At 41.5% G+C, this 20149-nt stretch overlaps 1 protein-coding gene across 3 annotated transcripts; it reads right to left on the reverse strand.

Annotated features, from left to right (window-relative positions):
* Positions 1 to 4929: 4929 nt before the first annotated feature.
* Positions 4930 to 13991, reverse strand: IDS (iduronate 2-sulfatase). 3 transcript variants are annotated; one of them, XM_062503031.1, is made up of 9 exons: positions 13976 to 13991; positions 12751 to 12887; positions 11154 to 11331; positions 10152 to 10240; positions 8815 to 9015; positions 8060 to 8230; positions 7547 to 7673; positions 5893 to 6066; positions 4930 to 5532 (listed from the first exon to the last, which is right to left on the reverse strand). In XM_062503031.1, exons 2-9 carry the CDS (start codon positions 12880 to 12882, stop codon positions 5030 to 5032), a joined length of 1575 nt encoding a protein of 524 aa, XP_062359015.1. In that variant the 5' UTR covers positions 12883 to 12887; positions 13976 to 13991; the 3' UTR covers positions 4930 to 5029. The 3 variants fall into 3 exon arrangements, with proteins under 3 accessions (XP_062359015.1, XP_062359014.1, XP_062359013.1); XM_062503030.1 differs by lacking the exon at positions 13976 to 13991 and adding an exon at positions 13469 to 13605; XM_062503029.1 differs by lacking the exon at positions 13976 to 13991 and adding an exon at positions 13244 to 13381.
* Positions 13992 to 20149: the final 6158 nt, after the last annotated feature.

Genomic DNA, 20149 nt, shown 5'->3' on the forward strand with positions numbered 1-20149 from the left:
CTGCCAGACAGGGGTGCAGGGTGGCCATGGAGCACAAACCATTATGGGTTTGTAACCTACAGGTCGCTGCACTTCAGTCACAGCAGATGGAATCTTCAGCACAAGTGTATCACATACTAGGAATTACAGACTCTGATTCTACTGTGGCACTGGGACAAAAAGAAAAGGGCAAACATTTTGAGTGCACGGATAATGCCAGATTGAATATACTTGGGACAAAAAATCACAACATACTAAAGCAGATTTTCAAAAGTGCTTCAGAGATAAATTCAAGGAACTTGTGCAAACACAACATTTACAAAGCTCATAGATTTTAAACTTAAAACGCAGGAGAAAATTAGAGCAGAAACAGAAAGATCTGAGTTCCTTTAAATGTCTGCAGAAATTAATATCAGTTGTAAATTCCCCTGCCAATCTTGTTCTCTGTAGGTTTCTGTTGTTTTCTTGATAGATCCTATTTTTTTCCGATCATGACTTATATCTGATTTTACTGATCATTGCATCTTACTGTTCCTTTCTCTAGAAAGGAGAGTACTCTCACTCTAGTAGAGTGAGTGCTACTTCACTCCACTATCCTGCTCCCTGACTAACTGCACCTACAGAAACATCTCAGACTCTGCCATTTCCTCTTGCTTAGTCAAAGCTCCATTATAGTTGGGGCCTTCACACACTGCTGGATAGAAATGTTCTTCTGCTACTCAGCACTGAGACAAGTTTTATGGATAGAGGGCAAAAAGCTCTTTTTGCTGCTTTGTATGGTGGATCTTGACATTGGTAGTCTATCTTCTTTCATAAGTAGAGCTCCCACAGACTTTAAAAGGAAACCTGAACATTTAGGCAGAGAAGAACATTGGAGTCAAGATCCACCCATGCAGATCTGAGGATAATTTTTATTAGCTAGGAAGTCAAACACAGAGACATAAAAAGTTTTGACAGAGTCATCTTAACTTGGTTGGGAGTTTCTGATGTGAAAAGCAAGAAGTTCTATAGCCTAGAAAACTGTAAAGTGCTTGAAAACCTCGTTATCAGGAGGGCAATTTCATTCTTTATGTAGCGTTTCACATTTGAATGCTAAGTAACCACTGGAGGGGAAAAAAAAATTACACATTCAACAAAGGAACTCAGCTGCAACTACCAGGCATTTCCCAAGTATATGAAACTTAAGCTGTTTAATTTAAGTGCCCTGCAGTCTGGGTGCCAACCATGACGTTACAGTCCTTTTGCCACTGGTGATATTGCTGCCTATCAGAGAAAATACACATTAGCACCAGGATGTAAGAAACATCCCTGATACTGAACCATCAAGTCCACATCCCATCCTTCATGCTGTGGAACACTCATTCCAGCAGGGGACTCCACTTGACCAAGACAACACAGCAGCAAGTCACTAATACATAATTATCATGCAATGGTGACTAATTAGGTAACATCTGACCAATAGCTGGGATTCTCAGCTGCCTTTGCCTGCCTCAGCACACAAACACACTTGCAACTCTCACACTGATCCAAAACATACCCCATTTCCTCCAGCAAACATAGGCCAAAGGGGGGATTCCAATCTGTTACACAGCACAGCGTGGAGCTACAGCATTTCCATCTACTCCAATGTTCACAGCATGCCTGAAATTAGACCCAAATCTTTGCTTTGCAAACAGCATGCCATACACATTCCTGTAGTGCTACAAAGAACACCCAAACACAGCCATTTCCATTTTTTCTTAAGATTCCCATTGCTTCTGCTTTGTACATAGTGTGTATTTTACTTTCCATCAAAAGTTTGATTCTAGGGTTCTGTGCATCTATACACTTGGAAAAAAAGCATCATGAGTTATGACTGACTGATGTACAGCTGTTTAGGGACCAAAATCTTAATTCCATTACTTAATCACTGCTGTACATTAGCTTATTAACAGACGTCTGTTTATTGACTCTGCCTTGTGCCAAGTGCTTACGGCGGCAACTCTGCGGTCCCCGGTGGAGGGTCTCCATAGATGGAGCACAGGTAATAATTCCTGCTGAGGCAGCATCATGCTGTTCTTCCAGCTGTTCTGATGCCATCCTGAGAAATAGGGTCAACACTGGCATCTCATTTATTTCCTGATGCTCAGCTTGCAACCTCTTCCCTCTAGAGACAGGGCTGCTCACAAGAATGCTTTACTTTTATTGCTCCTGTTAAACACTTTTGTTCTTCAGTGGAGGCTGCTCAGACCAGAAAGATCCACAGTTCAGGCTCTCCAGCAAAAGCAGTGTTTTGGTTTGGTTGAAAAAATGGGCCTTCTCTATTTGTCACTGCTGGATTTGCACCTCGCTCACCCAGTTCTATAACAAAACTAACATGGAACTTGCAAGAGCAGAGGTTTTTTTACTGCTGTGCCTCTTTCATCCCCAGAAACACTCTGCCCCACCTCAGCAGCTGGCAGAAGGGCCCAGCTCTCCAGTTGCACTGTAGAACCCTGCTCAGGGACTTCTGCAATTACTCAGGAATGTCCTTGCCCAGAGCTTGCAGATGTATCTTGATTCACCGGCTGTCAGAGACAATTCTGTTTCATGTTTCCCCAAAAGATTACTGGATTTTGATTAAGAAAGGCCAAGGGCAGATTTTCCCTTTCAATATAAAGAGAATGACTTGAGGAAAAAAATGATCATCACCTAGCACCAGGACTTTTATCTCCACTTGAAAAATTAAATTGCCTGAAGTGATGGAAGGCTTAGGGCAGGGTATGCACAGAAATGTTTCCATGCAAATAAAATCCTAAATTATTTATCTACATGTTAAAATTCTACATCCCTCAAAAACTGTGGGTTTTTTGTTTTTTGGTTTTTTTTTTGCAGATGTCTTAGCAGGAGAACAAAACACAAACCTCACATAGCCAAGTCTCAGATAATACTCATTTGCCAGAACAATTTTAAATGCACATTGTATTAGTGACCCAGCATACCAAAGATCTAGATTAATGCTTAGCGCTTCAATACATTCCCCAAAATAACTTCCCCAATATTTGATTTTCCTTTGAAGGAAAGTGTGTCAGATATATAATTAGCTCTAGCTACAGACTCCAAATCTCTGCCTGGCACCGCTCTCAGTAAAACACACCTTCAGCCACTGTGAAATTGGTATAGCTACATTGAATCTGCTACATACAACTGAAATACTTCATACCAGCTGAGGATCTAAGTATATATGCTTAAATGAGGGAAAAATACATTTTTACCTGGAATAATAATGCTGCAGAACACACAAGATATCAGGCTGAGTAAAACAAATTATAAATTCGTAAGTAAATTTATCTGAGGAAGTAATGGCTGGCTTTTTGTTGTATGAGAAAACGACCCTCATTTTTAGAATTTCAAAGGTTTATTAAGCCTTAACAAAAATACAACAGAAGACTGAATAAGGAGAAAGAGCAGCACTGAGAGCACAAGTCTAAACTACCATGTGCTCACAAACAAAACGGATGCTCTGACTTCTATACCTCTAGGCCCTCCCAAAGTCTTGTCAGTTAACTCCTTCTTTGCTGTCCATTGGTGGAGACTACTTTCTTACATCTATTGATTGGAGGTCAGGTGTAGTACCAAGCCAGCCCTCCCCAAATTCCCAGACTACCTCGGCTATCTCATGATAACAATACAAGGGGGAGTGGAAGGGGACCAGGGGAGGATACATTACAGTAGCATATACATCCACAAAACTTATCTTAACATACACATACTATTCATCCTTCAATTGTGCGAGCCAACCATCACAGTACTCATCTGGAACAGTAGAAATTGGAACAGTTCATTAAGGAAGGCAGCAGGAGTTAATACTATCCGAACAAGCTCTTATTTTTTAAGGTACAAATTCTGAGACTCTGGATTACCAAGAGAGAACTGCAGAAATCTAGCAAGCTGATAGAAAACAACACAAATTACTGCCCTCACTCTAAAGCATCATGTACCTTGTGGCTGTGAGCACAAACTACAGACAGCACTTAAATAAAATACTCAGCAAAACCATTTTTCTCAGATACATGCTCCCAAACATATTTGTCTTAATGCATTTGGCCATCTGGACATTACCTACAGAATAGCTTAGGATAACTAATGCTCCACATCCTGTGCTGCTAAATGCCACACTAAAAATTTAAATGGGAGGCTTTTAGCTCTCCTAGTCCAAAACAAAGAATGCCAAACCCATTAGCACCTAGGAAGGCAATCTCTGTCACCGGAGGTGACAACCCTCAAGTGCACTGAGCAATTCCACAACCAGCCAGCTCCAAAAGCTAAAGGTTTCCATCTCCTCTCACCTGTGGAGATTCATTAGACCAGTCCTCAGGAAAGTACACAGAAGAGTATATTTGTGTCACCTTAACCTGCCAGTCTTATTTAGTGTTTCGGTGATTAAAGTACTCAATTCCCACACATTAATCAAAAATTCAGATTCTGCTGCTGTATCATAAGAAGCATGAGTTCCAAATTAAATCTTTTATTTAAAATAATTAAAGTTTGGATAAAACACATTAAGTTTCTCTTTGGGCTCTAATAAGAGGTAAGGCTAATGAGAGCAAACACCTCAGTCCTTCCCACCACCAGATGTATGTTTGACCACTCAAGCCCCAACGCTCCTGGGTAAAGGGGACAGGACCTGTGTCACAACTTACATTCTCCACACAGCCACTCCACTCAAACATGTAAGTTTCTGGTTTCCCACCTTTCACACCAAGAGTTTCAGCACAGAAAATGAAATTTAATACTTTACTAACTACAGAAGACCACTGACATGCTTCACAGTATGGGCCTGATGCTCTGTGTGGCCTTTTCAGAAGTGTTATGTTCAAGTTCAAGCTTGTGCTTGAAAATACAGCTGCAGAAGTTCCCTCTGACTACTTCAGTGCCATAAGGGCTGCAACAAGACAAAGGCAATAGCTAGTTTTGATACAAACAGGATTTTTATTAAATCCAAATGTCTTCTGTACAACAGAATGGTTTTATACAAAAGAAGGAAGCATTAATCCAGTTACAAGAACAGGCACAAAGAAGTTTCTGAACCCTAGTGCTTTAGGAAGTCAACAATTTTTTTGAAAAACCAACCATGTGAAGTATTGTTATAGATGTTATAGTCCTGGTTTGGGTCATTCTCCATCATGTACAACTCTCCCGCATGGACATCCTCAAAGTTAGCACTGAAGTTGCTGGGATCAAACTGAACCCACACAGTGTATCTGTAGTCAGTGGTACGCATGGAATAGCCCATGATCCTGATGTCCTTCAGCTTTGGTTTGTCAGAGTTCCACTGGGGAGTGTCTGCAGGCCGGGGATATTGGCTTAAAGCAAAAGGTTCTTCCTTAAAACACCTGTCAGTGTCATCACACCCTTCCTTGCCTTCCTCCACCTTTCCTTCAGAGACATTAAAATAGTGGACAATACTTGTCCCCTCGGTGCACAGCACAACACCAAATGACATCTCTGGGCACGCAGGAGGAACCTTCAGGCCAGCAAGTTCTGCAAGTGTTGAAAACAGAGACACCAGCTCCACCACTTTTTTACTTTGCCCTAGAAGAAATAATATCAAAATATAAGTTAAGGAACAGGGTGGTTGGACAACAACTTTTTCCAATAATTTGCTTGGGGTTTTTTATTCAAAGTGCTTTGTACAGCATTTTTGGGGGTACCAAAATCAAGGCAATTAAGGAGTGGCAGTTAGCTGTGACGATGCCAGTCCACGCACTTAGGATGTACTTTTAACAAGAAAACTTCTGTGCTTATGTTTCTTCAATAGCCTTAGATATAATCATACCCATTTGTTTGAAAAAGAGATTGTCAGAAACACAAAGGAAATTCCCAAGATGCCTGGAGATATATCACCACCTCTATGTACCCACTGCAAACAAAAAATAAGCACAGGAAATTTACCTTGAGGTGCTGAGCTTCCAATATGGCTAAAAGGGTCGAGGTAGGGGAAGACCCTTGCTCCATGACTGACAGGGGAAGTTGTCATTCCTGGGACATAAAACATCAGTGGCACTCGGGTAGCAACATCAAAATTGCTGTATTTTGCCCATTCACCATGTTCTCCCAAGGACCACCCTAGGTGACAACACAATTCAGAGCAGATAATGGTTTGTAATCTAGTAGTCATTTCTTCTTCATTGTAAACCTACTCTGACTGTTGAGGCCACTAGTCTATTATAAAGGTTATAATAAAAGGTAAATAATCTGCATTTAGATGTAACAAGACTTTTCTCTAATGTGGAAGCTATTTCAACAGCTAAGTAAATCTTGCAACTTGATACTCTTTTTATAAAGGAACTAATTATACCTTTCCTTATTTCCAGATTCTCAAGATTAGAATTAGGAAATTAACATTAAAATAGCAGAAAAGAGGAATTAGGGTGTATCACAGTGCCTGCAAGAGTCTCCAGACCAATTCCACAAGGCATTCATTTAAATTTTGGGCAGCTGCCAGCTCTCCAATACTCCTGTTAACACTGTAGCTGAACATCCCTTGGGGCAAAGGCTGCTCTCCATGTCAGACTGCCATATCAGGATGCTACCCCTGAGGAAGCAATAGAGATAAAACTTTTCAGCTCTCCTCTTCCTCTTGAAAGAGATGCCAACATGAATTCCTTCCAGCCAGATATACTGCCAACTTCACTTTGGGGGAAGACAAAGGAACCCTGTGACAACAGAGCTATGTTAACACATGTTATTTCTTGATCACTTTGCCAGCCATGGTACTAGACGCATCAACTGTTTACAGTGATCCAAAGCAAGGATAAAAAAATCAGTTCACAAACAAGTCAGAAGGAATGTCTAGAGTCAGTTTAGTACCAAAAGTATTAATCCCATGGCTCTGCAACTTGTTTATACACACATGCTCACAGATTAATTAATTAACTATATATGTGACTTTAAAACTGACATATTTAATTCACATCCTAACTAGTTTAAATCAGCTAAGCCATCCCACAATTAAATGGATCATGGTTATTTTAATGAATATTAGAGTATTGAAACAAGCATTAAATGCTTGAGGTATTTGTCCTACAGTTCAAATTAAGCTTTTTACCACTAGGATCAAGAGTGTGCAGGATCTCAGTTACGAAAGGGAATCATAGTCCTATCAGTTTAGATGCTCTGAAAGCAGCAATGACAAGTGTAAGGAAAACACACTTGAGCAGTTAATGAGAAAGGCTGTTATCCACTGTACCAGATGGCTTTCTACAAATGGTAAGGGGGGAGGAATCATGGCCATACTTTTAGAGCGCACTTCCCAGGAAGAGTCACTCCTTGCGTAAGGGGTGGGAATACAGAGAGCTCAGCCCTGTGTCGGGGCAGGCAGCCTCATCCCTCACCAGCAAATCCTCAACCAGATTAAAGTATCTGTGGGGACAGAACAGCCATAGAAGCCAATGCCAGTTCCCTCAATTTGGCTCAGACAAGCCAGAGGTACAAGGCATGATAGCTCTACTTGACACTATAGAAACACACGCTGGATTAATATGCCAGCACTGAGTTGCACAATGAAGTTCTTAGCAGTAAGATTGAGAAAGATTTAAATACTTACCATGATCAGCAGTAAAAACTACTATTGTGTTATTTGAGAGTCCTACATTATCCAAAGCATTCAGAAGCAGGCCAATTTGCACATCCAGGTAAGAAACTGCTGCATAGTAACTCTGACGAATCTGCCGCTGCAAGTTAAGAAAACAGGAGAAAAAAAAGAAGTTTCTCCCCAGACACATACAGCAGAATCAGGGGGTGGCTGGGTAAAAGAACTAAAGGACTCTACTTGTAAAGCTTTAATCTGAATTGTCTGTAGCCCAATTAGTGTCCCAGAAAAGGTAAACTGGGCAGCTAGAAAACTGCACCTCCCAGAAGTGCTTCAAGCAAAACACTGCAAACCAACCCATTCTGCATCTCTTGGTCTAGCTATTGCACCTAATTTTGGCATAAGCACTGGACTTTGGCATAAGTCAAGGAAGATCTTGCAAAATAAGATACACTGGGTGCTGGCTTGAAACAGGTAAACAGACTCAGATAATGAACATAAACACAGCGCACTGTGTTGACATCTTACCTGGAAATCATCTGGAAGTGCTCCATAAGGGAAGCTAACATTTAATGCTTTCACATCATCCCTCTGTCTGATATCCATCCAGGGGTTGTATGCCACAGAAGGTAGTTTCTTAGGCACCCAGGGATCTGGGGCCAGTGTGATATTTTCCAAGGGGTACAACTTGAGAAATTCCTTTACAACACAAAATACATATAAAGACTGTCCTCACCTCAAACAGATATTGTGAATTTTGTGTTTAAACGTCAGTCATTTTCCCTTGCAGGACCCTTTAATGTTACAAGGCTTCCTTCCCCTTCCTCCAGAGCGTGAAACACAGCAATACTAGACATCCCCAACCAATTCCTGAAAAATACTGAATTAGTAAATACCTAAACCCAGCCTCCTGTATCTCAAACCAACACTGCAATAAAAGGTCCAACACCACTTTGAAATCGGTAGGAGTTTTGCCACCAAGTCAAACAGAGAATGAAATACAAGATCTCATTATGTCATAATCCATCAAGCTGAAGCCCATCTCCATGCAGCAGCAGTCAACATTATGATGGCAGAAGCCTGGCTTTTGGCTGAGGAGTCACAACTCATTTTCATTAAACATTCTGAAATACATCACAGGTGACTCCTGAAGTTACACCAAATCAAGGCTGGTTTCCAACCTGATTTCCAGAAACAGCAAAAAAGCATTTGTGAGAACAGCTTTTAAAAACAAAACAACATTCATCTAAAGTTGCCTTTCCTGCAGGTTCTAGTCTCCTCACCTGTGGGTACCTCAGTGGGATATGTGGCTTGTGGTAACCAACAGCCAGGAAGAACTTCTGCTTGTTGGTTTTCATGATATTCAATAAGTGTATGGCCTCCTCAGTGCTCTGAATATCAGGCAGAGTCCCCCCAGGCATTTCTGTCACATTCACTGGGCACACCAAGTTCGCATAAAGTTTTCCATCTTTTCCCCTACAAGTCTTCATGGGAAAGAAAAAAAGTTAGTTCAGTGACTTCTGTTAAATACAAAGACAAAACCTCTGCTCTGTAGCTTTAAGACCAATTTGTTTCTACCAACAAACTAATGCAACTCCCATGTCTATTAAAATGTAGAAATCCTCTCTAAAGCCGGGTAGAAGTTTAAATGTAGTCACATGGGTCAAAAGCCCACAGCTTCCATAATAAATAGAATCTCTGATCTAATGAGATGCATTTGGTTATCCTATATATACATACATTTTAATTCCTTCTGATCCCAAGAGTTCATAGAAAGCTGTCTGGAAGTTACTTAGTTTCTGAGCAATTGCCAGCAGTGGCTGATGTGTAATCAGTGAAGAGAGGTAAATTAGACTACACAGTCACCAGGGAAAGGTGGCCTCAGCAGGGTGTTTGGAAGGGGTGCAAACTGAACATACTTTTCTTTATGTCATGGATGCAAATGTTGCCATTGTTAAAACCAGTCTTTTTCCAGCAGTAAACCCAAGACCAAAGTACTGCCAAGACTGTCTGTACCCTCATGACTGCAGCTCCTGATGAGCAGTGTACAGACTCCAACACACAATGCTAACGTTTGCATAAAGATAAACCAGATTCTTTTGTGTCACACTTAAGAGTAACAAACAGTATAGAAAACTGGATCAGATTATGAAGTTTCAGATTATTTAAGCATTATTTTAATTATGGCCCCTGTTCACTCAATCCTGAGCTCTTTATCATATTAAATTTACCAAAACTACTGACAATGTTTGTCACTAAGTAAAGCAAAGACAGATCAGTTGAAGGTACAAGTTGACAACCACACTTTTCAGATAAAGGAATTCATGACCTAGACACAAATAAGTATCATTCTGGCTTATATCTCACTAACTGAAGCTTCCAAATACCAACTTAGAAATGGTTAAAACATCTGCAGGAAGGGCACACGGATTAACAAAACACATGTGAAAATCTAGGCCTTCTTTTGGGAAACACAGAAACAAAGCATTGAAGCTGTTCGCTGTTTTACTGCACAAGGGTGCAGCCTCAAAACCCAGAGACCACAGCCTGTCCTCCATACAAAGAACTTGGTTATATCCTGAACACCCTTCTCACTCAGAGTGACACAAATCACACTTACCTTATCATTCTCATGTTTTTCAGCTGAAGGATGAAAGGGTGGAATGGACCAACTGTAAGGATAGTCATCACTGTAATTGGATGAAACCCCTGGAATGGATAAAGATATGAAAAATGTTCTAATAGTTCACTGAACCAGGAAGAGCTGAGACACAAGTTTAGCTTGTCTTCAATTGTTTGGTTGTTTTTTCCAAATACGCTAAATGAAGAAACTTTTCAAATTAATCTTTGTCAAGTGAGTAAAAGATAACCAAGAAATAAAAGTCAAAAAGTTTAAGCCAGGTATTTTTCCCTGAAATACACCTTTTACTAGTGAGGGAAACTCAAGCCTGTTGAAGAGCCTTACTTCAGGAAACACCAACAAAAATAATAATAATAAAAAAAAAATCAAATTAAAAAAAAAAAACAGCCACCAAACAACAAACACCAAACCACCCAGGATTAATAGCAGTCATCATGCATATCCTTGATTAGCTTCACTGTAAACTGAAACATATACTGAAACTGTCCATACAAGTTTAGTTCTAGAATAAGGAACTGCCAAAAAGAGGATCAGTATTACAATATTTTTCGACTCAGTAGTGTTACTGTTTCTTAACTAGTGAACCTATTTCCTACTGAACTTGAAGCATTAGTCATACATTCTACATGTCTTGATCCATATTCACAGCCTATTAAGAAACATGAAGCATGTACAGGCAGAACGAAGCCAACAAGTAATTTCACTTTCAGCAGATACCTAACCTCCAGATGTATTTTGAGAATGTTAGATATTTATCCCCACAATTCCCAGACAAATGTGAAAACATCTCTTAGATAAAAGTCATCTAATACATTCACCTCTAATGCCCTAAGACTTAATGACAACCACTGAAAAATCTGGCTTATGATTATGATTTAGGTTCTTAATACAGATGAGAATCACACATCAATACTTATGCAAGTTTGTGAGACATACACATCAAGCATTTCTACATTAAACAAATGACAATTCAAACCATACCAGGATGAAAAACTTTCCCCACAGATAGGGTCAAGTAGCCATTTTCCTTGAAATACTGTGGCATGGTGGAATAATTTCCTGCATGAACTCTCCAGTAGGAGTAGAAATCATAGAGCCGGGTGGTGTCAGGCCTGCGGCCAGTGAGAAATGACACTCTGCTGGGAGCACACACAGCTTGCTGAGGAGAAAAGACAGCCAAGGAGAGAAATTTGGAACAAAAACCAAAACACACATACAAACTAATTTGGGCATAGCAATGCCTTAAGTTTTAGCTTTCATATTTTCCAGATTCTGTACTGCATAAGTATGTAAGTCTGAACTTCATATAAAGTGTTAGCGAGTTCTCTTCACAGTTTAGTTAGACAAAACAATCCTTTTCCAGCCCCAGAACCAAGAACACCGTTGTAACTTCAGGCCCAAAAAGAATAAACAAAGAGAATTGAGGAGAGCAAACTGGGAGGATGGGACTTCATAACCTGAAGCTGTAATTGGACAATTAACCCCAACATGTAAATGGACCAAAACTTATAAAAGTGTGAAAACACATGATCCATCGTCCACCTTCAGTGTAGCCTCGGACAGGCTCTTGTACTGCTCAAGGTGTATCCTTTGAAGGCCTTTTAAATAAATACCTAATTTATTCCTTTAATACCATCTAGCCTCTGTCCTAGGTAGCCTCTCAAGGCATCAACAGCTGGGCCATAACTATCTGAAAACTCGGGAATCAGAGAGAACAAGTTTCATATCACTTCAGGATGGAATAAACAGTATCCTCTTCAAGCATATCAATTCCAAACTGCAAGTTTTTTTTTTTTTTAAAAAAAAACAAGTCAGGTTCCATAAAGGCAGTGTTTTTGAATTCTGGTTGCTCACATCACACAGAATTAAGCAGCACTGGCAGGTGGACTGTGCTGATAAAAGCCAAAAGTCTAGTTGATCTGGACTGCCTTAAGAATAAATAAAGGATAAACACACAAGGTCTGGGTTATGGTCCAAAGGTCTGACCAATTCTGCTTCAGACTGACAAAACCCAAGAGCTATTGATTTGGATTTGAAGTCCTATTCCCTATTTGGAATTAGACCCAAACTTCTAATTTCTCAGCAGAGAGGAACTTGGGAATGTAGACATCCTATGCAGACTATTCAAGCGAAGAGCAATTAGTGACATTTTGAGTCCTCTATTTTAGAATTTAGCTTACCCCAAAAACTGCCCCTTTATAGCAGTCTATAGAATTGATTTCCTCAAAAGATTAAAAAGTAAAACATAATTTTTTATAAACAGCAGAAAAATAAAATTTTAATTTAGTAAAATGGCATTTTTAAGCACTACTTGGCTGCTAATGGTGAAAATGCTCTAGTGGCAATCTACTCCTCCAAGGGCTACAATAATACCATAATTTAGATGCCCTGTTTTCATTTTTCTCACCTTAGTAAAGACAGGTTCACACACTTCAGTTCAGCCCAATCATTTATTTTCTAGTGAAAATACTTCAAGTCAATAAATACTTGCTTTTTCCACTGGCCTGCCTAACACCTACTGTGATAAAACCAGTAATTATTTTGCATAGAGAAAACATATTTAAGTCATTTATCTCACCTGGGCATATGCATTGGTGAACACCATACTTTGGGAAGCGAGTTGATCAATGTTGGGAGATTTCACAAGCTTATCTCCGTAACAGCCCAACACAGGACGCAGATCATCCACAATTATAAACAAGATATTCATGCCATCTATGAAAGAACAGAATTAGAACATATATTAACCTGAGCTCCAACCAATAAACTAACCTGAGAGGTTACTTTATGCCGATTTATCAGTTTTTAACCCATAAACACATTTGCGGACAAAAATAAAATTAATAAAATGAGCAATAATGTATTTCTGAGGGAATGTAAACAATGGGATTAATTCTTCATAGACAGAAATTCTTATTTGGCCTAGAGAGAAATATAGTGGTTTTAATTTCCCTTCTATCTCATTGCTTGCACCCATAGCATTTTCTCCATCTGCTACAGACGGCATCTCCTTGCAGCTGGCTAAAGTAGGGTGGTGTAAAATAAAGAGTTATTTTATTACGTCTACCTACCACCGAATTCTACGGCCTGCAAGCTTTGAGAAGGGTGTTAAACCACAGGCAAACAACGCTGCAGTCCTGTATAATTCTGCTCCGAACATATAAAACTATTTTTCTTCAATTAATTCCACACGTCTTTTTAACGGGGACACAAGGAGCCCCTCGGCAAACACCGAGCCGCTCGGCCCCGGGCTCCCGCCGGCCACCCCCAGCCCAGCTCCGGCCGCCAGAACGAACCCCCGGGCCCGCGCCCAGATCCGGGGCCCACCGCCGCCGGGCCGTCCGCCAAGACATCACGGGGCAGCCGCAGCAGGGACAGGGACAGCGACAGCGACAGGGACACGAACAGGGACGGGGACACGCAGAACCGAGCCGCCGCCATGTCCCAGCGAGGCGGCGGGGCCGGGCAGAAGCGGCCCGGGGGCGGCGTCTTGAACCATCGCCGGAGCCTGAACCCGCGGGAGCGGCCCTTCCCCTGCCACTTCCCCTGCCCGCGCGGGGGCGTCGCGGTTCCGCGAGCGAGCGGCCCCGAGGTGCCGGAGCTCGGCCCTGAGGCAGGGGGCTCAGCCCCGAGGTGCCGGAGCCCGGCCCTGAGGCAGGGGGCTCAGCCCCGAGGTGCCGGAGCCCGGCCCTGAGGCAGGGGGCTCAGCCCCGAGGTGCCGGAGCCCGGCCCTGAGGCAGGGGGCTCAGCCCCGAGGTGCCGGAGCCGGGCCCCGAGGTGCGGGGGGCTCAGCCCCGAGGTGCCGGAGCCGGGCCCCGAGGTGCGGGGGGTTCAGCCCCGAGGTGCGGGGGGCTCAGCCCCGAGGTGCCGGAGCCGGGCCCCGAGGTGCGGGGGGTTCAGCCCAGAGGTGCCGGAGCCGGGCCCCGAGGTGCGGGGGGTTCAGCCCAGAGGTGCCGGAGCCGGGCCCCGAGGTGCGGGGGGCTCAGCCCCGAGGTGCGGGGGGCTCAGCCCCGAGGTGCCGGAGCTCGGCCCCGAGGTGCGGGGGGTTCAGCCCCGAGGTGCGGGGGGTTCAGCCCCGAGGTGCGGGGGGCTCAGCCCCGAGGTGCCGGAGCTCGGCCCCGAGGTGCGGGGGGTTCAGCCCCGAGGTGCGGGGGGTTCAGCCCCGAGGTGCGGGGGGTTCAGCCCCGAGGTGCGGGGGGCTCAGCCCCGAGGTGCCGGAGCCGGGCCCCGAGGTGCGGGGGCTCGGGCCGGTCCGGAGTGGGATCCAGCGCCCGCACTGTGCGGGGCTGTTGAGGGCGCAGCGCTGCTCCTGCGGTTCCTGCCGACGTTTGTTCTTGTGCGAGTCTCAGCACCCGCCGCATCTCCCGTGGAAAGGGAATGTCAGCGGCATTCTCTCGTGGAAGTAACGTTCGGGAATGAGGAAATCAGGGTTTAGTATTGAGATAAGCTGTCCTTCAATCCTATTTGTGAATCAGTTAAAACTCTGTGTGGTCTTTAAAGAAACGTTCAGTGTTTCTGGTCACCCAGATCGGCAGGCCGCCTGCTAGTACGGACTCTGCGGAGCGAGGGAGTCGCCAGTATATGAAAAGTTGCATAAACTAAAAAGCTTCCCGTAACACTTAAAGTTTCATTAAGAACTAGTTTTATTAAAAGCTCAGCAATTTTTCATGGTTTCCGTCTTTAACTGCAGTAGAGAAAATCGATCTATTGCTAGTATTCCTGTACAAAATAAACTCATTATTAACTATACATATGCTTCCCAATCAGCAACTGTAAGATTATCAAAGATGTATAGTAAAGCAGCTGGCAGGAAGATTTTAAAAGAATTAAAAGACTGTAACTATGTTGTCTTACACATTTAACAGACAGGTAAACTAATGACAAGCATACCAATATTGAAAACAGTCAACATGAACTCTGTGGGATGTCAGAACCACTATGATAATGATGCATGTGATGGTATGTGCATTTTTCTATTTTAGCAAGTGATAGGTACACCTCTGAATACAAATGAAAGTTTAACAGTGAAATGTACTGGTAAATATAATTTTCTTTGGGACCAGATTATAAAATAAGCCCAAAAACAACTTGAGAAAAAAAGCCCTGTTTACAGAAAACTAATGCATCTCTAATGGGAATCTATAATTTGATTATTTCAGTGCCTTAGGACTCTATTGGTTGCTCTTTCTTACCAAAATTAAAATTTCTGAGACAAAATTTCTCTCATTTGTCACTTTTTCATCACAGAGAATGGGCTTGAAAATAATCTGCTTTTCTATTCTATAAAGATTCATACCTGAGGCCTCAAACATGCTGTGTATGCACTCACCACAAGATTACCACGAATGATGGCTACAGTGGTCTGTCACAATGCTATTGTTCAGTGGGATGTGTGAGTCAAAAGTGCAGTACATTGTGTATCACACAGTGTGTGCATACATATTCAACCACGTGTACTTCCTCTAAACTATTACAGTGAAGTTTATTTTGATGTGGATCTTACACAGGATCATCCTTCCTGCCCATGCTGGAAAAGCTTGAATCAAATGAAGAACACTGTTACTACAAGTTCAGCTACTACTGAGCACATGACATGCAATCAACTCATGAATATTATTCAGTACATTTGATGTTTGCATATTTTGGAATTAATGTTATTGATAAGCAGTATATCTCACAGGTATCAGCAACTCTCCTAACATGGATCAGCTGCTGGAACTGTATTGAACATTGCATCCCCAAGTGACACTTCTCTTCATTTGGAGACTTTTTATGCAAAATGCTGAGGAATTATTTTGCTATTGCATATGCATTTAATTACCATAATGCTTGCCTCTTTCAAATGCAAATATACTAAGTGGTACTTGATATGAATTTCCTGGTTTGCCTAACATGAGTATATAGCAATCTTACTAAGTTCAGTCCACTAGAAGAACAAATTACAGAGGAAAAGTGTTTTTCAAAGAGCACACAAGTTCTGGTGCTAAAAAGTAAGTTGGGATGATGCCAGTGAATAATTGCAGATACTGAAATCACAGACCTTGGACAAACTGGTATCACAGCTCAGATGTCCACTCCACCCCGGATGTATGGGCCTTTGAGCAGCCTGTTCTTCAGCTCCTGGACTAAGCCACTGCTGGATTCAGTGTGATGAGTCAGAGTGTCACAGGAAAGGTTAAACCTAAACCTTGGCTGAAATGACAATACTTTGTACAGCACTGCTCCTTAGTCACTCTACTGGAAGTCCCAGGGTGGATGTCAGCCTTCTCCACCTACCACCACCACTGAGGATCAAACCTATTTTAATCCTAGCAATATGCTAAGGCATATACCAAAAGTTTTGGGGGTCTACCACAGTGCTTGCACAAGTGTTAGTAATGTAGGTGAAGCCACCAACATAACAGCTAAATATCTTTAAATCAACTATTTTCTATTACACACATTAAGACATGGTAAAAATTCAGTACAGCAATCTTTTTAATGGCAAAATCTTATTCACAGGACTCTGTAAGAAATTACTGTACTATCAGACCCATAGAAGATCTTATGAAGTATTGTTTCCATATCCATATTCCACTCTCCAATAGTTTCCACTGACAAAGAAGTGTATTTTGAGACTCTATATGTAATATATAATATAATATCCCTGGTGTTGAGCTCTGCCTGGAAAGGACATCTCGACTCTTTACATGTGAAACCTGCCCTTGCACATGTTCCCCAGTGATTTTACCAGCACATTTGGCATTTGGCACAAAAGCAAGTCTAAGGAATTTTTATGCATCACTCAGTAAATCTAAGAAACCAGGTTTTCACAAATGGTTGGGTACTGTGGTCAGTTTATTCAAATGTCAAAAGAGCAAAGCAGTTTTCAATTAATCAATATAAGTAATCACAAAGCAATTATCATTTAATTCTCATGTATTATAGAAAGTGACTAATCACTACAGGCAGCTTCTGGTTGGCAAATTTATTTATCCCTAAACTGATTATTATGAAAAAAGCAGTGTTTTCATTTTATAGACTGATGAAATTTATTTCTGTACAAGCTACCATGAAGAAAATGAGAGAGAGAGATCTATTAGAAATATTTATACCTGCATTCATATCTGTATCCTCCTCCAGCACATATGGTAAGGAAGTGAAATACTAATAGCAAACATGAACCCCTCAGACAGAATGTTGATATATCTAAACAGCATTTTTATCTTCAAAGAACTCCATAACTTTACTTTCAGAATCAAGCCAATCATACTTTTTAAGCCATCTGTGAACATGAGCACTCAAGGAAAAGCTACAAACATTGTATGAGAGGCATCTGCATAGGCTTTCAGTTTGTCAGCATTCTTATGATACGATGGTATCATTGTAGTCCATCCTTGCAGCCTGAATTGCAGACCTGTGTACTAGAAAATACATTGTAGACTTAACTTATCCCTAATCCAAAAATACTCATTATAAGCCTTCATTTTGTATACAGCTATTTTTCTACATCTGAAGTGAGTCATACAGATCCATTCACCTGCAGCATGCTCCCTCTCTCCCCAAGGCCCAGGTCAGTGATCTCACACCAAAAATTTCCCCAAGGACATCAGAGCTGTTTCTAAGATACTGTCTAGACTTCTGAGTACTGAACAGCAGGTACGGCAGATGCTGTTATCACCAGCAAAAGCAATGCATTAAAGACATACCTCAGTCCTGCTTTCTCACATTTCCTGTCTGGGCCTATAAACATGGCAAATTAGACACCGGCAGCTCCAATTCTGATGTGCTGGCCAGAGAGCAGTTGGGTGGTTTGAGGAACTGGAGTTCTTCCCGACCCTCCCTACACATATTTCAGGAAATGTGCCTACAACTCAGGTACTGCTTAAAGAAATCATACTGTCCCAAGTGCTTAGTGAGGGCAGGCAAGCACAGTGCAAAAATAAGTTTCATGCACATACGCCCTGACACAGACATTTCTCAATTTACATCGTGAGTACAATAAGATAAGATCCCCAAACAGGAAAGCCTGTGTAAACAAGATGTCATGTAAGGCTATTGAATTCTTTAATGTGGATAGCTGGCAAGGGTTGGTCTATTATTTCAACATCTACAAATTCTGTTTTGTTATTCAGGATTAACAGTTGCTGCAGATTTTAGAGGGTATTTTGAATGGCATCCTCAGCATAGTAACAACATTGCAGTTGTTTAAAACCCCAAAGTAACCCACCCCACCTCCATTTATTTTTAATAGTGAAATCTATTCCCTCTTCTATACCCTTCTACAGCTGCCTTAGAGGGGAAGTGAATAAGCTCATCAGTATTCAGGTATTGCTAACAGGGAGGTCACCTTCTGTTAAGCAACTCTCAATTTCAAACTTTAAAACTTTGCCATCAGTAATTTGACAAGGACACCAAAGTACATGACTACTTTACTCTGACTAAGGTGATGTTTTCTGAGTGTAATTCTACTTACAAAGTATCAGAGGAGTGATTGCTGCGAAGGGGCAAATTGTACTCATATGTGCAAACTGTGGGACGTAAAGCAAGTGTCATGAAGGTGGAAGCACAGGGGACGATAAACAGGGATGTCTAACTAAGTAGAGCAAGGTAGAAAAAAATTGCTCAAGATTAGGATAAAGCCTTGATAAAGCAAGTCAAGGACTTGCTAATGAGGATTCTTTTAATGACACGTAGTGTATCTTGTATCTTGTATCTACAAGAGTAGCAAGACCAAGAGACATAGAACTAACAATTGTAATAGGGTGTAACACTGTCTTTTTGATTAGGTCAAATTCTTCCTATCTTCTTGCTTCACAGTTCACCTTTGGGAACAGAACTGAGAGACAAAAAAATCAGAAGTACAAAAATATTTTTCTCACAAGCACTGTAGACATCTCCTGTGCTGCCCCGAGTTTACTGTGTACACAGTAGGATGCTGGTTCTGTATTAGTATGTTCCAAACTCTGATTTGTAAGAACAAAGTGATCTACAGCTACTCATGGGTAACACTGCTTCATGTGCTGAAAATGGCCAATACCTCCAGGAGCATCCCATTAGCATGCCAGGGATGAACCCAGTACATAGCCAGCTCCACAGGAGGCTGTGTTCTTCTGGTTCTTGAGAAGCACCACAGTAATTTTCCCAAATCAGTATGTAACATATCAAGATATATATTTCTGCTATGTATTCAGGAACTGGTACTACTCTGTGTACAACTACAGGATGGAATAGCTTGTGTCTAGTTAGTAAAATAATTATTCCACATTTAATTCTTTTGTAAGTGCAAAAGCAGGAAAAAGATATTATTTCTGTCTAACCTGCACCCTTGATCTCCTACCATAATAAGTGTAGTGTAGTGTACTGGATCCCAAAGGCCCCATGCTGAGTTTACTCTTTTAAGCATGACATTTCAGCAAAGTAACTTATCTGTTCTGGATGCCATAATTTTCCTTTCAGTCAGTGAGACTCAAAGCTGTTTTGCAGGAGCTGTTGATGAACAGCTTAAACTAGTACGTCCTTTTCAAACACTCTTTTCCCTATAATTTGTCAATAGTATGCTATGGTTCAAAAGGTTCAGGTAAAAACCACAAAGGGACATATGTGTTCTTGAATGTGTTAGTTCAAATGAATAATATCTCTGATCACTTTTTATGCAAAAGACTTTCATATGTACCGTGAAATGCTCTAGTGACAATAAGCTTTGGAAAACAGATTTGCTGAGAGGAGGTAGTCATAGTGATGGCAGGGAGCAGCAGGGTATGAAAACTCCAAATATACACGAGAAATTAAAAGGAAAACCAAGGAGTAAAAAAAGACAAAGCCCCTGCACATCTTAAAATGTCAAACCAAATATAAATCACAACTTTACAACCATTAGCAACCAAAAATAAATATTGATATTGCTGTCAACTTCCACGAAGGTGATAATCTTATGAAGCTTATTTTAAAAATAAATAAATAGAAACCGTTTTTCACATACTCAGCAGAAACTCCAG

Source organism: Cinclus cinclus, chromosome 15, assembly GCF_963662255.1.
Source record: "Cinclus cinclus chromosome 15, bCinCin1.1, whole genome shotgun sequence".
Classification (NCBI taxonomy): domain Eukaryota; kingdom Metazoa; phylum Chordata; class Aves; order Passeriformes; family Cinclidae; genus Cinclus; species Cinclus cinclus.